Source organism: Squalius cephalus (genome assembly GCF_949319135.1).
Source record: "Squalius cephalus genome assembly, chromosome: 24".
NCBI lineage: Eukaryota > Metazoa > Chordata > Actinopteri > Cypriniformes > Leuciscidae > Squalius > Squalius cephalus.
The window spans coordinates 3,919,642-3,936,626 of NC_137145.1; the positions used below are offsets into that span (position 1 = coordinate 3,919,642).

The 16,985-nt window shown below is 37.7% G+C and overlaps 1 protein-coding gene across 1 annotated transcript; it reads right to left on the reverse strand.

Annotated features, from left to right (window-relative positions):
- Nucleotides 1-586: 586 nt before the first annotated feature.
- Nucleotides 587-16,937, reverse strand: spina (spindlin a). Its single transcript, XM_079861230.1, has 6 exons — nucleotides 16,782-16,937; nucleotides 9,879-10,229; nucleotides 9,721-9,769; nucleotides 8,337-8,590; nucleotides 5,421-5,654; nucleotides 587-2,271 (listed from the first exon to the last, which is right to left on the reverse strand). Exons 2-6 carry the CDS (start codon nucleotides 9,928-9,930, stop codon nucleotides 2,072-2,074), a joined length of 789 nt encoding a protein of 262 aa, XP_079717356.1. The 5' UTR covers nucleotides 9,931-10,229; nucleotides 16,782-16,937; the 3' UTR covers nucleotides 587-2,071.
- Between the last annotated feature and the right edge of the window lie 48 nt (nucleotides 16,938-16,985).

Genomic DNA, 16,985 nt, shown 5'->3' on the forward strand with positions numbered 1-16,985 from the left:
TTGATTAATCGCATCTAAAATAAAAGTTTTTGTTTACATAATATGTGTGTAATATATACACACACACACATATACATATATATATATATATATATATATATATTTATGTCACACATATATATACACACACATTATGTAACCTAAAACGTATGTTAGATGCGATTAATCAATTTGACAGCACATATGCATGTATAAATATAATTTTTAGCAATTGTATTTACATCTTCGTGACAATTAGCACATTTAAACTCAACCTCAAAATAATGATTTAAAGCATTCATACTTCATGATAAAGATTTAGCTGATAAAGAATCAGTGTGCCTGGACAGGATTATTACAGTATTAATGTATTACAGTAAAGGATTTTTCACATTAGAGAAAGAGAATTTCAATGTGCTTAAAAGTCATGAAAATAAAAGCAATTTTTTTTGTTTCATTTGATTTCAGAGTGAAATATGACCTGTGCATTTCTTGGTGTCACCCTTCTAGTGTTGCACATCAAACGCAGAACAGCGGATCTCTGCAACCCGTCCGCTTGAGGACAAGAGAAAAGCTTGATGTGTCTGGAGCGGCCGTGTGTGAAGTGTTGAAACAGGAACGCTGTAACTGAAAGAAGAAACGCAGCAGCACAAAATGCTGAAATAATGCAGAACACATGTAGCTGAGGGCTTCTTCAAACATAGTAACATTCCTCGGAGGGGGCCTTCGAGTCAATACATACAAGTCTAATGGGAACACACAAACCTCCAGACAAAACACACATGTAAAAAAACAAAAAAACGATACTGGAACCAAGACAGTCTTTAGAGGCACAAACGTTTTAGGTTCGCAAAGAGGCAAAGCGATTAAAGAAAAATAACGCAAGTGTCACAGGGTGCATGGTTTGCAAAAAATTTCCTGAATACTTTCTTAATTATTGCATCAGCATTTTTCTAACTGGCATGGGATTAAATACTTTGTGCGATACGTTTTTGTAACATCACTAAATACTTCGGGGCATTGGGTAACCGTACGATTCTTAGCGCTAAAGAGACAAAATCGTGTGCTAGAACACAAACCCATTTATCCACACCGTAACAATGATAACACCCAAGAGAAAATGTCCACACTATGCAATCTGATAGATGATAAGTGGGCTTTTCTTCTTTTTTTTACGTTTAATGAAGCCCAAAAGTGAAATAAACGTTCATATTAATGTTTCATTACATCCCCCCCCCACAAAAAAAAAGAAGTGGTAATTCACTGAAAACAAAACAGGGGAGAACAACAAGTCTCTGATTTCCTCTAAATTTAGTGCTTGAGATAATAAAAGCTGCATTAGAATTTACTCGAGGTGATGATAAACGTTTATATATATACGTATATATATAAGATAAAAAGTAGGAAACAAAATACATAAAAAAACAAGACATGGTGTTTCATTTCACACAAATGACAGCAGAGCTCGTGTGCGAGGGTGAGTGTGTGAGCGAGAAGACGGAGGGTTAAAACTGCGAAGATATCAAGGACAGCGGGATATCTTGTTTACAGACAAAACGGGAATTTTTCCCAGGGCACTTTCTACCGCCGACCCCCGGCCCTCCACCTCCTGGCACTTTTATGCACACTTTTTTGCGCTCCACATCCTTCATGGGCCCCTGTGTTTCTCACGTCTGAAATGATAAACACCTCGTGCATTTTCCAACTTTTGTTGTGACTTATCTCCCAGGATAGCTTGAATTTCGGAGCTGTAACAGTCCAACAGATGAACGCTTTAACGTCCGATGCAGCCCAGAACGTTGTTACTCTAACGGCCAGACGAACATGACGTCGCGTCTTCCTAATAACGACAGGAATGGGAAATGCTCGAGACGAACCTCTGAAATATGAAGCTACGTGTATGTCGGGGGATGTGATGTCCGTTCATCCTACAACAATAAGAGACACTTGACTAGTGGTAATCCACCATTCCATTTCCAGAAGATGTTACAAGAAATGTTTTGAAAGATCTTTTGGCAAAAACGTTTGTGTGAATCACATGGTTAACGTGAAACTCCACCCCCCCCTCTCCTCCTCTGGGGCGTTTCGCTGCCTACGATGTTTTCACCAGGTCATAGACGTAAATGTGAAAGTCGTCATCAAACTTGATGAAGTAGACGGAGGGCTTGGCTTCCACCTGATGAATAACCATGCCAGTTCGTTTAGAGCCGTCCTCTTTGGCGTATTCCACCTGCTTCCCCACGAGGCTGTCCACGACCTCTCCGGGCTCACGCTCCGCAGGGGGCGAGTCGTCTGCAACGCATGAGAAGAATTATTAAATATAGATATAAACGACTCTTTAAAATGATAAAAACGGCTCAAATATGGTGCACCATTTAACTACTAAAAATGAAAAGAAACCGCAATTAGAATACATTTTGGCATTCAATTGTAAGATATTTTATCTATTGAAACGGCGAATATATATATATAGATATAGATAGATAGATCCACATCCTTGGTTATTAATCTATCTATCTATCTATCTATCTATCTATCTATCTATCTATCTATCTATCTATCTATCTATCTGCCCATCTATCTATCTATCTATCTATCTATCTATCTATCTGCCCATCTATCTATCTATCTATCTATCTGCCCATCTATCTATCTATCTATCTATCTGCCCATCTATCTATCTATCTATCTGCCCATCTATCTATCTATCTATCTATCTATCTATCTATCTATCTATCTATCTATCTGCCTATCTATCTATCTATCTATCTGCCCATCTATCTATCTATCTGCCCATCTATCTATCTATCTGCCCATCTATCTATCTATCTATCTATCTATCTATCTATCTATCTATCTATCTATCTATCTATCTATCTATCTATCTATCTATCTATCTATCTATCTATCTATCTATCTATCTATCCATCCATCTATCTATCTATCTATCTATCTATCTATCTATCCATCTACACACACACACACTTCAGCAGTGGCGTGTAACGCAGTCACTCCTACTAGCCACTTTGGCAGGTTGAATTTTATATATAATATTTACATTTTTCAATTGTAGTCTTTCAAAAAGGCATTTGAAACAATAAGCCAAGTACAATGTAGTGTTGTCAAACATGGAAATTTTTATACATTTCAATACTGAAATGTCTGAACCGCTTCCAACACTCATTTCCGCAGAATAGATACAAGATACCAGCTGCTCTTTCTCTCTCTCTCTCATCTCTCCGACAGCGAGTAACACACAAACCCGCCTCTCCTCACTCACTCGTTTTTTGTTGTTGCTCCGGTTGAAAATTGTTGTGTTTCAGGGCCTGAATTTCAGTGAAGGATTGCGCATAATTTTACTCATTCCCGCAGATTTTGTGCTCACACCCAAAGTGCGTTCACATAAAGCCGCCTCTCAGTGCTAAATTGAGTGCTTTTTCACGGCTTATTGTGCTTAAACAGTCAAACACACACAAAATAATGTCAAAATGCCGGTCTTGGAGGGGTAAATGCAATAATAAAATTATTCGACCTTTATACCCCTGCATTACCCTGGTAATCCAGAGTTCTCGCGAGAGCACAAGTTGAATTTGCTCAGCGAGTTACTCTGGCGTCGAGTAATGATGCTCATTAAATATGCCCCTCGATCTGAGCTGCACCAATCACATCGGGTTATCTGATATAGGCGGGCCAGAGGCGAGATGACGACAGCGCTGTGACGTCCAAGTCATTAGTAAACATTGCTAGATGGCTATGGATGAACACCAGTTGTTTGAAACGGCTTTGGCCGCTACAATGAACGAGTTAGACTTGGCTTTTTATCTAAAAGAGGAACAGAAGACGCCGCTCGAATCGTTCCTTTGCAATAAGGGCGTTTTTGCTGTTTTGCAATCCGGCAAGAGTCTAATCTACCAGTTAGCTCCGCTGGTAGCTAAGCGTATGGGGCTTATAGTTGTGATTGGTCGTAGTGTTATCCAATTGCGTGCAGTGAGATTTCAAATGCATGCTTGGTGCCGCCCCTCGAGCTGGCCGAGTTTCATTAGTCGACGCCAGACCATTAATCTTTTAGATTTAGGTCTGGATTTCCAGGCTACTTAAACAGTCAAATACACACGAAATAATGTCAAAGTGCCGGTCTTGGCAAGTATTCACATAAACACAGTCAGTTATGTTTTAACTGAATGTAAACAGGTGAGAAATAAAACACATGTGTAACAGTATAATGGATCCGTGCGTCAGGTCTTAAAGTGACAGCAGCCTAATATTCCTGCTGCCAAATTATGAGATAATATTAAAAATATTTTTTTTCCCATGGTATCGATGTCAAAATTGTGGCCAGTAAAAATGCTAAGTAGCTACTAGTAACTTTGGATGTATATGACAGCATTTTATCAGACATGAGCAACTCTTAAAGGACAAGTTCGGTATTTTACACTTAAAGCCCTGTTTACAGATCGTTTCTGATGAAATAGAACGGTTAAGATTACATTTTGGACAAATGCTGCTGTCCCGAGAATTTTAGGTTTCTTTCGCTTTCCCAAACACCAGTAGACTGGGTGTATAGGTGCACTCGAACACTCCTTCCTAAAACACATTAAACTTTCGTTTACAAAGACGTGAAACTCACCGAGTGGTCAGGGGTGTTCACTGATATGCTCACACAAAAATCGCTGCAAAATATGCTTTCCAACAGGTGTTTTACCATTCGTTGTAAAACTGTGGACCTATTTTTCCAAACGCCTCACATCCGAACTTCTTCCGTTGAGAGCTTGAATAATAGACACCCCAGCCCAGTTGGTGGCGATAATGCACCTTTGCAAGCAAACCACTGGCATTTCATTGTTTGCGATCCACCGTAAAAAAAAAAAAAAAAAAAAAAAACACGAAGAAGAAGAAGAAAACTACCCCTGAACCCCATTTCAGTTTCCGGCGCGGAGTAATACCGTACCTCACAGCACATCCAATGCAAGTCAATGGAGGAGACAAAAACTACGATAAAACCTGTTGGAAAGCATCTTTTGCAGCGATTTTTGTGTGAGCATATCAGTGAACACCCCTGACCACTCGGTGAGTTTCACGTCTTTGTAAACGAAAGTTTAATGTGTTTTAGGAAGGAGTGTTCGAGTGCACCTATACACCCAGTCTACTGGTGTTTGGGAAAGCGAAAGAAACCTAAAATTCTCGGGACAGCAGCATTTGTCCAAAATGTAATCTTAACCGTTCTATTTCATCAGAAACGATCTGTAAACAGGGCTTTAAGTGTAAAATACCGAACTTGTCCTTTAAAGTATCTATATTGCCATCATCCACTGAAAAACCCATATTGGTCTATCACTGCTATTAACAGTTCATTTAGAGATTTCAAATAGTCAAATTTAAAGACCAGTTACCATTTAAAGACACTCAATTTAGATCATCACCAGCACTGAAAAAACACTTACTAGAGTCTGGCATGATCCTCAGATCTCCGTCTTTATAGTCATCGAGCAGCTGATACATGTAGAGCACAGGGTCTTTCTCATACGTGATGTAAAACCACGTGTTCATGATGGGCGCCCGGGCCAGAACCATTCCCCTCCACTCGTTCTTAGTGCCGTCCTCCGTCTCGAACATGTGCTCCACAGCTTTGCCGATCATGGTGTCGGCCAGGTGGGCGTCACTGATGCGCGTCGAGGCTGAAAGATGTGCGAGAAAGCAAGACACACGATGAGTGGCAGGATCGAAACATCATCCACGGCAGTAAATCTGGGAAAACAATAATTCACTCAAAAAGCAAGGCACACGTTTATAACCGTGCAGGAAAGTAAGCCATGTTGTAAAATCCATATTCAAAAGTCATCCGATGTCAGAGATACTGAAGACATATTGAGTTTTAGTGCTCATGTTGGAGAGAATCCAGCATTGTGTATTGATCATCATAACTGAATTAAACACCAGAACATATTTCAATGAGAGTTTGTTTGATGGTGAACCAGCATTAAATATTAGGTGATGGATATTTTGTGATTGAGAAGAATATTTATTATGATCAATATGAGTGCAACATTTAAAAAATATTAATATAATAATAAATTCACATTCACATATTCAGCATGAGTACAGCATAAAAAAAAAAAATTATATATATAATAATTATTTTAACTTTAACAGTTTAACTTTTTTCTGTCTATGTCTGGTGGGTAACACTTTACAATAAGGTTCATTAGTTAACATTAGTTCACTACCTTAGTTAACATGAACTAAGAATGAACAATACTACTTCAGCATTTATTAATCTTAGTTAATATTAATTTCAACATTTACTAATACATTATTAAAGAGTTAGTTCACCCAAAAATGAAAATTCTGTCAGTAATTACTCTCCCTCAAGTTGTTCCCGGTAAGACTTTCGTTCATCTTCAGAACACAAATTAAGATATTTTTGATGAAATCTGAGAGCTGTCTCACTCCTCCATAGGCTTCTAGGTAATTGAAACTTGCCGGCCCAGAAAAGTTAGTAAAGACATTTAAGTACAGTGGCTCAACCTTAAGTTTATCATGCGACGAGAATACACTTTTGTGCGCAAAAAATAACAAAAATAACGACTTTATTCAACTCTTCATTTTCTTCTGTGTGTTAGTCTGAGTGAGTTAACGTAGTGTGTAACAGCGCAGCGCTTCTGGGTTGTGCGTCAGAACGGAGGCTCACTATCGGCCAGCATCACACACATGACCAGCGTCAGCCAATAGTGAGTCTCCGTTTTGACGTACAACCCAGAAGCGCTGCGCTGTTACACACTACGTAAACTCATTAAGAAAATGAATAGTTGAATAAAGTCGTTATTTTTGTTGTTGTTGTTTTGCGCACAAAAAGTATTCTCGTCGCTTGATAGACTTAAGGTTGAGCCACTGTAGTCACTTGGACTATTTTAAACATTGTCTTTACTAACTTTCTGGGCCGGCAAGTTTCAATAACACAGAAGCCTATGAAGGAGTGAGACAGCTCTCAGATTTAATCAAAAATATCTTAATTTGTGTTCCGAAGATGAACGAAAGACTTACGGGGTTGGAACAACATGAGGGAGAGTAATTACTGACAGAAATTACATTTTTAGATGAACTAACCCTTTAATATACATTTATAATACTATACATTGTGTTTTATTATCGTTTTGCACTTATACCGTTGGATGAAACCAAACTTGAACTGACTTGAGCTTCATAATGACACATGTAGATCTACTAGCTGAATCGAAGTCTTACGGGGTTGAAACAACATGAGGGTGAGTAATTACTGACAGAATGTTCATTTTTGGGTGAACTAACCCTTTAAAATAAAAAGTCGTTAAAGGACAATTCCGGTATTTAACACTTTGAGTCTATTTTGTAGTTTGTTTTGGATGAACAAGATTGGTGGACAAAGAAATTTTGACAATGGTTCCAGTCTCGACTTTTTGACTATTTTAGAATTGCCCATGACCGCTTTAGAATGGGAGTCTATGGCCATGCACAAACATGCCCTTAAAACAACCCTTAACGTTCGTTTTCAAAACTGTGCAACTCACCGAGTGGTTAGTGGTGTTCGTTGATGATTAAAAACAAGTAGCGTAGCGAAATACAGTTTCTGTCGTGTTTTATTTGCCATTTTGTAAAATCCCATTGATTTCCGTTGGAGGACTCATTGCTCGTTGATATTACTGCGTTACCGGAAACGGAAAGGGGTCTGTTTACATTTGGTTGTAGTCTTTTCGCTCGGTTGTCTCTCAGAAGCATAGAGCTCAGAAAGCTAGCGTGAGCAGAGCAGCGGAAGTTGCGGAAGAGCGGGAGTTTATACGCGGTTGTGAGATATCTGAAAAAATAGTTCCACTATAGAAAAATAAACGGATTGAAATCATACATTGCACTGATATATTTGTTTTTAATCATCAACGAACACCACTAACCACTCGGTGAGTTGCACAGTTTTGAAAACGAACGTTAAGGGTTGTTTTAAGGGCATGTTTGTGCATGGCCATAGACTCCCATTCTAAAGCGGTCATGGGCAATTCTAAAATAGTCAAAAAGTCGAGACTGGAACCATTGTCAAAATTTCTGTGTCCACCACTCTTGTTCATCCAAAACAAACAACAAAATAGACTCAAAGTGTTAAATACCGGAATTGTCCTTTAATGTTAACATTAGTTAATGCACTGTGTGAACTAACATGAACAAACAATGAACAGCTGTATTTTTAATAACTAACATTAACAAAGATGAATAAATACTGTAACACATGTTTTGCTCATTGTTAGTTCATGATATTTAATACATTAACTAATGAACCTTGTTGTAAAGTGTTACCGTTCGCTGCCAATAAAAATGAAATCTAACAGACGTACCTAGTCTGTCTGGCAGAACCTCGAGTCCTTGCACCCTCTCGTCTTTATGCAGCTCCAGGCCGTAGACGCAGTCAAAGCCGTCATATTTAATCAGGTAGAGCGAGGGGTTGACGGGCACCTGGTCTAACACGGTCCCTTTCCACTGCGACGCCGCGCCGCTGCCCTCCTTCCAGATGTGCTGGATACGACAGCCCACGATGTTACGTCTGGGCTGAGCCACGGCTTTGGTGGGCCCTACGCTGCTTTTGTGTTTCCTGTGAATCATCAGATATCAGCATTTCCATCCGTTTAATGACACATTTGACATTTTAAAATGTATTATGTTGAACTAGTTTAAAGGTGAAGCGAGTCATTTCAACAACATCAACATCAACACAGAAAGACGACAGCAAAAACACCGCATCCGTAAGATATTGGGTGGATAGTCGAACAGATTCCATCTCAAACACGGAGAAAGTATTTTAACATCTAAAATCCATAAATCCAACTAAAATAAATAAATGCACACTTACGCTTTAATCTTCAGTAAATCATTTTACGCTTCACCTAATATTTAACTCTGGTAATGATGATCATTAAATTCATCATTGTTAATTTATTATGATTAATATAATACTAAACCTAATTTTTTTTTTTATTATTATAATAATAAATTCAGCCCTAAAACACAAGAATATAAAAAAATATGCTTCACTGAATATTTAACTCTGGTAATGATGATTATAAAATTCATAAATGTTTTATTTAATATGACCACTGAGCTAAAAAAAATTTAAAAAGAAAATATGAATATAAATATAATTAAAATTCATACTCAAGCAAATGAAACACAAGCAAATAAAAAAAACACACTTTACCTAATATTTACCTCTGATAATGATAAATATTAAATTAATAAATGTTATATTTTCTATGATCAATGAGCTTATTTAAAAAATATATTAATAATATAAAAATATATAATAAATTCACAGATTAAGCACCAAAAATAAATCTGAAAAATTTAACTATTAAATTCATTGTTATATTTATAATGATCAATAGGTGTAAAATTAACAAAAAATAATCAATGAATAATCACATATTCAGCCTTAAAACACAAGAAAAAAAAAAATATTCTTAACCTAATATTTAACTCTGATAATAATTAAATTCATAAATATTTATTATGATCAGTATTTGTGTAGTATTTTAAAATAATTAATATAATATCATTAATATACAGACATTAAGCCCTACAACACAAACAAATAAAACAATTATCTTTCACCCAATATTTAACTCTGATTATAATCATTAATTTGATCAGTATGAGTGTAGACTTGTAAAAATGCTGATAATATAATGTAATATATGCCCTAAAACACAATCAAATAACACTTACTTATGAGAATTCTTTTTCTTCATCATATTTGCAGAGACACCAGGATGCCCTTCGATCACAGAGACAGCAAACACAGTTCAGATTAAACACAGATTTCAGACGATGATCTTCAAGATGGTCATCCAAAATCAAGCATCCAATCAAAGGCGTTCTCTAACCTGCATCAGCTCTGGATCTCTGGGCCGCGTTCTTCCCGAATGGGGTCTTCATTCATCGGTGTGTGGGGGAGCAGCCCGGCTGCCACACTAGGGTGAAAATATCCTCACTCTTTCGGATGAATGAAAGAGTATCAGGGGAAAGGGAAAGGGAAGGGGGGGGGATAAACCTAAAGGGGGCAGTCAAAAAAAACAAAAGCCGCTGGCATGTAATATGGTTCCCCCGATGCCCGTCTGAGTCTCAGGAATGTTTGGTGCTCAATATTGAGTGGGCAGGACGGGTCGTGCCAGGCCACTCAGGGCCCGCGCAGATGGGTACTGATCCAGACCTCCTTTGGAAGGGCTTCAAGCAACCTAAAAAATAAATAAATAAAAGAACATCAGCTTAAACGTTTAGAAATCACTCAGGGAATGTAAACGGTCACATTTTAACTTCCCACTCGCCGATGAATCGAAGCGAAGAACCTTCACGTTAATGAGCCACAAGAGTCCGATTGCATGTGATTCGTCTTTGTGAAGAATGCTGGTAACCAAACAGTTTCGCTTCCCATTGACTTCCATTATATTACATACAATGCAAGTCAATGGGAACGGAACAGTTTAGTTACCAGCATTCTTCACAATATCTACTTTTGAGTTTCACAGAAGAAAGTCGGTCAGTCATAAATGCGAGTAGCCTGGGAAAACCCAGACAACTTCCAGCAAATTCAGATTTGCTCGAGAAGTAGTCTGGCAAAGAGCTCATTCAAACCCATTTCCATGGCCTGGAAATCACGGCACCAATCAGAAACGTTGAGGCGGGCTTTACACAATGACGATCGCTCTGATTGGTTTTAGGTCTATCCAATTGCGCCCAGAGGCATTTGAGCGAAGTCCGTTCAACTTTTAAATGCATTATTATATTCAAATTGCAAACACATGAGGACAGTCTCCATGAAAGACCCACTGGCAGATGAACGTGCTACTACATTTCTCTCCGAAACGGTAGGAAATTAAATTAGATTTAATAGAGGATTTTAACTGTGACACGATGATTGACAGGGCAGTTTAAGTGACAGGATGCACGCGACAGATCCATCCGATAAAGATGACGAAGTAGTATGTCCCAAAGCTTGCCTACTTTTTTGCTACACATTCAAAAGTAAATACCTTTTCTTCACAAAAAGAGTACATACTTTTATGGCCTAGTGTAACTTAGGCGAATTGGGACACAGCATATGGCTTTACACGATGACGATCGCTCTGATTGAGCGACGTCCGTTGGTGACGCCCCTTTGGAAATGATTTGTCTATGGAGCTTTGCCAGACCATAACTCAGTTACTACTGAGAATGGTCTGGTTTTAACCAGGCTAAAATGCGAGTTAATTATGAAAAAGTTTTCACTATCTTTTATTTATTTATTTATTTTAGTTTTCAGCTCATTGTTCTTTTCTCATTAGTATTCTGATGACATTGAACATATTGTTAACATTTTGTATATTGTATGCAAAGTTCTGTCATAAACATGTCATCTCTGTATGTTTTGCAAAACAAATAATAAAATAAAATAAAAAAGTAGACTTTGAGCTGTTTCTGTTGGTGACGTTCGCCATTTTGAATTCATAATGCACATTGCACGCTCGAGTAGTCGATTGTTTCCGACAGCGCCGACTAGTGGTTGAAGTAGTCGATCTCTAGACTACTCGACTAGTCTGTGCAAGCCCTAATTCACACCTGTCTTGTTTTGTTCGAATGAATCGAACTCAACTTCATTTCCACCCTTGGTGCGGATCTTTTGGGCAGGTGTGAATACAGCAATCGCTCTCGGGTGCGGACCAGACAACCGTATCGAGACCCAGCTGAAGAGGTGGTCTCGGTCCGGCTCCAAACCAACTCAGGTACAGTTCGAATTTCTGTCCAATGAATGGATGACCTTAGCAGCACACATGTGGTTTTGTTTAAAAATTTTGGTTCACTTGCAAAAAGGCCAGTGTGAAAGCGAACCACACCAAACAAAACAAAAAATTAACATTGTATTTGGTCCGGACCAAAGCAAGTGAACTAGCGAACTAGACTTTCCTAACACTCAATACTCAAATCCTAAAACATAAGAAAAAGCATGGTAAATGGGGTCAAATGTGATTATGTATAAAACAATACAGGCAAAAACCTTGTTTTTTCATGCACTGGTCAAGTTTGAGATCACATCCCAAATACACAAAAGTGTTTATTTTATTACCCTTTATCTATTTGCATCTGTAGATTTCAATTACAATACATCTTTAAAGCCGTGAGCCAGAAATCTCTACTTCAGCAGCACATAAAAATGAAGCGGGCGCATTGAGTTACGTACTCAAAATGTATTAATGTCTTCAAGCCATCCAATGGATTAGGTAGGCTAGCGGTTTATTTCTAAACACAGGGTTCGTACACCTTTTCCAAGGTCAAATTCAAGCACTTTCAAGGTCCATTTTAAAGCTTTTTCCAGCACCTTACACCACCGTAAATGACATACCAATAAACAGTCACATTGTGTTTTTATCACATTAAAAGAGATAATGCTATAAAACAGACAAAATTGTGTTTCGTAATAGCAGAAGGATCAGATAATTAAGCAAATCACAAGTTTTATTTTTCAAAATATATCACTAAGTAGATAATGCCTATGAATAATACTTTTCATTATATTAATGTGCAAATATTGCTTCCCAGATAAGTGATTATCAGGCTGTAAAACTGAAGTCATTTCAAGGGCTGAAAAAATGAAGACAGGATTTGAACAGAAATATTTTTCAGGCCTTGGTTTTGGGACACATTCTTGATATAGACAAGGTTTGTACAAAATCTGAGAAATCAAAATGAAAACTCTGCCTACTTTTTGCTCTGGCCAGCGTAGCGCAAATCGCTCTGTATCTGAAGGGCTACATTTTATTTCTCCATTTAATGAACAAACTATTCAGTCAGATAGGTATTTGTTGTGAAAGAAATAGATACAATTTCAAGCATTTTATCCAAAATTTAAGCACTTTTCATTAAAATTCAAGCATTTTCAAGGATTTCAAGCACCCGTACAAACCCTGTAAACAATTAACCAATGGTCGAAATCGGATCATGAGGTGACTAAAGATTCCCACCACTAAACGCTAATATCTCAACATAATGAAACAAAAACCTGGAATTTTGAACCTGGCTTTATCCAACGTTCAGATTTCTGTTCTGGAAATGTATGCAAATTACTGCATATTTTAAATTAGATTCTATAGTTTTTAATGCAATCAATCAACTGGGTAAACATGGTGATATCTATTACTTAAATGTTTTACCCTATTCATCTGAGGTGTCTTGCTTTAAATGTCGACCGCACGTAAAAGTTTGCGCTTTGTAAATTAGCATTCATTAAACGATGCACCCATTTAGCTGCTTCTGACACCCTGACACTGAAAATATCAAAGAAAGCAGAGCAGATCAGCCATGACATGAGACTTGCATTATTCAGGAAGCCAAGCAGACGCTGTTATACAACACAACAGGAGTACGCTACAAGCACAGGGAGCTCGGGGCTTCCTTACACGACGTCGTTCTACAAGACCGTCCAACTAAATCAAAACCAGACCTCATGTTTAATACAACAGTCCATTGCACACGGACATGACCTAGTGCAATCCAACTGCAACATGCTTTAATGCATGAAAATACTCTTTTCCAACACAGCTGGACTCAAATAATAATACTGCTTGCATTTTCAATTTTACAGTCTGTATCTCCAATGAAAATAATGAGCATGAAAAGGAGGACTGACCGTGAAGTGCATGTTTCTGTAGACTACAGAAACATTCACTTCACGGTCAGTCCTCCTTTTCATAGCATGTTGCCATGTTACTTTTAGATAAAGGTGGTGAGATGATGCCAAAGTTTTTGTCACCTGAACTGAGCAATGCCTTTCCTCAATATATTTACAATATCCTTCATGTTTCTCTCATACAAACTCTTTTTAGAGTTAGATAAAGCTTATTTTACTTCCAAATCGAAGTATTTATTGTAATTCTCATTATTTTCAAAGGTAGTTCTCATTAGATTCTTACTCAAACACAGTATTTTTGTTGTATTACATTGATTTACTGCAATGCACATTTTTTTTAATTTAAATAAGCATCAATTAAAGGCAACACATCTAATACCATCACGATGCATAATTTATACTCTATATATTCTGTCAGATTACAGTAATGATTATCTAGGTGGAAAATTAGTTTTATTTATGGTTAAAATATACATTTCTGATAATGAATTTCCAGCATGTCAAATCTTGGCTCTAACTGAACTCAGTCGTGCTGTGTTGAATACCTGCACATGGATGATGGAGCAATTCTGTATGCATTTCCCAGCGTACCAGAATCTAATATATTTTAGCTGTAGAGGCAAAAGTACTGAGCTGTATCAAATGTTGGCCATAATGGCAGCTTCAGACAATGCTGAATGCAATTGAAGAGAGGGAATTTACAGCTCAATGATGCAGAAAAATGATGTTATTGAACAGTATTCATAACATGGGATTGACCAAGTGAAACCAGGGAAAGGATAGAAAAAGAAAAGGATAGTTTTAGACAAGTATGGTACAATGTCCAGCTGGACAAGAACATTGGTTGTTTACAAAAGGCAAAAAATATAATGTAGACTAAGCATGAATGTGTGTGTGTACTAGTGTTGAAGAGTCAAGACCACCACATAAACCGAGACTGAGACCGAATCAAGACCAAGATCAGGATCAGCACTCCTCAAAATCATCTAAAAGATCCATATCTACTGTCTGAGAAATACTATCAATAAATACAACTAGAATAATAAGACACTACATAGAGCTGTTACCAATCAAATCACTAACAATAAAATTAATATTTGTGTTGCAGAGGTGACACAGAAGTTACAATTACACCTGCATACATAATATTGAGAGATTAATGTTTTACAAATAACATTATACTGAAATATGATGGAACAACAAAATGATAGGCCTACTTTTAAATATGAAACAAAACATTTAATGAGTATCATTTATTCAACCGATTTGTTCAAAGCAGCCGATTCATTGAATAACGAAACACCAGTCGAAAACGCACAACAGTTCTTTTATGGATTCGTTTGGAACCATTTTCGTTGCCGAAATATCAAAAACTTGTCTAAAATTGTGTCTTAAATGTATGTCACTTAATATTAACTTCTTGTTTATTGAACGTTTGTATAAAATCAATATCACGTTTGCAATCGTGCTCATATCCGTGAAAACAGGTCTCTTGCTCTTATGATATTGCTTAATAATATCATATGTTATAACAAGATCTCATACAAGTACTTTTTGGCAATCATATCTTAAATTTGGGGGCATTTGTATGAATCTGAGTAAATCCTGCATTGATTTAGAAGCCGGCACAACAGTAACAAAATAAATCACATTAGAAATAAGTTGATTGCATTTTAAGCAGTACGGTTTTAAATGATGTTAACAAATAAATCAGACAATGCACCAGCAATTAAGTGATATCCTCGCAGTTGTGGTCTTGAGATAAAATCATGAGTAGACCGAGACAAGACCAAGTATAAATGCAGTCGAGACTGAGACAAGACCAAGACTTTCAAAAAATGTTTTACAACGCTCATACATGCACAGAGATGTTGCCTTTTATAAATGACATATGTTCTTGTCCATCTGGATGTTGTACATAGCCATACTTTTACACACATACACTTACTAAATAAATATACATATGAATAATTAAGTTTAGCTTTTTTTTTTTTTTTTTTTTTGAGGTGGTTGGTCCACAATAATATTGCAAATCAGAACCCAAATTAAAGGCTTAAATCAAGCCCACCCATTCTCCAGCACTTAAACCCACCGCAGTGCCTGTTTCTCTGCTGTAATCTCTTCTTTACAAGCCTAATTGATCAATTAATCCTCCAGAGGTGCCCTACAAAACTCTTCAGGAGACTGTCATGAAATACAAATGAACCGCCGCCCCCTTCCAAACAAACCCCCAGAATGATTCATGTCATTGTTCCTCATGGAAATTCAGCAGACTTTCTCAATGCAACCTGATCATTGAGCATCAGATGAGACTAATGAATTCAAGACCTTACATTTCAAACTGGCCAGAGCCTTCAACAATGCAGTGAGATCACTTGGCCAGATTGGGTTTCAGTGCTGCCATTAACAAGCAAGATGACAAGCAGCACTGCAAGTTGTGTAGTTATAGTGAAAATGGAAAAATACACACACATGAATAATATTGCATCTGGACTTGCAAGTGTATCAAAGAAAGAATCCTTTTTTTTAAGAAAAAGTATTACAGATAATAGCTAACTGGCAGTCTGAAGATATCATCACATAACAAAAACACAATATTCAGCCATTAAACAACCAACACAAGTCCAACATTAACAATAAACGCGCGTTTTATTAATAAAAATCGCAATTTGTCATTAAAAATATTCAAATCTATCTAGCTAACTGACTCTATTTCGCTAACTATCCTCGTTAAACACTAACAATTCTTCACAAACGCAGCCAGATGTCTTATTCTAAATGCTACGACAGCATCCGAGAGGGATATAAAGCCAGAAAACAGCCAGGAATTATAAAAACCGTGTTATTTGTGCGACTAAACGCAGTGCAATAGCTCATAGCTCGACTCAGCTCAACGGCTCCAGCCGCCATTTTGGCTCAAGCTCTTATTTACAATCCCGCAGCAGAAACAAAGGAAGCACAAGAAACGCATTTTCAACAGAACCGTCTGGATGAAGCGTCCCCACAGCTCGCCCCCAAAACCCCTTTACTGCCTCCACTGCAGATTTGAGCTCAATCTTGTCGCATTTCGCCTTTTATTCAAGTGCAATGCATAAATGTGGCATTTATGGCATGGGTGCTCGCTTACCCCGGGTTTATTATAGAAATTCACGCATATTGCGGCATAAAGAATATTTCCACTCCAGCTCTGCCTCACTGTGTGTTCAATGAGAAGCGTTTGATGAGCGCAGGCGGCCCCGAATGCGGCCGAGCTCTTTCCCTCCCCTCCCCCGCTGCCACATAGTGCTCCGCCGCCGGACACAATTGGCGCTGCGCGGGAAACCTTCCTGCC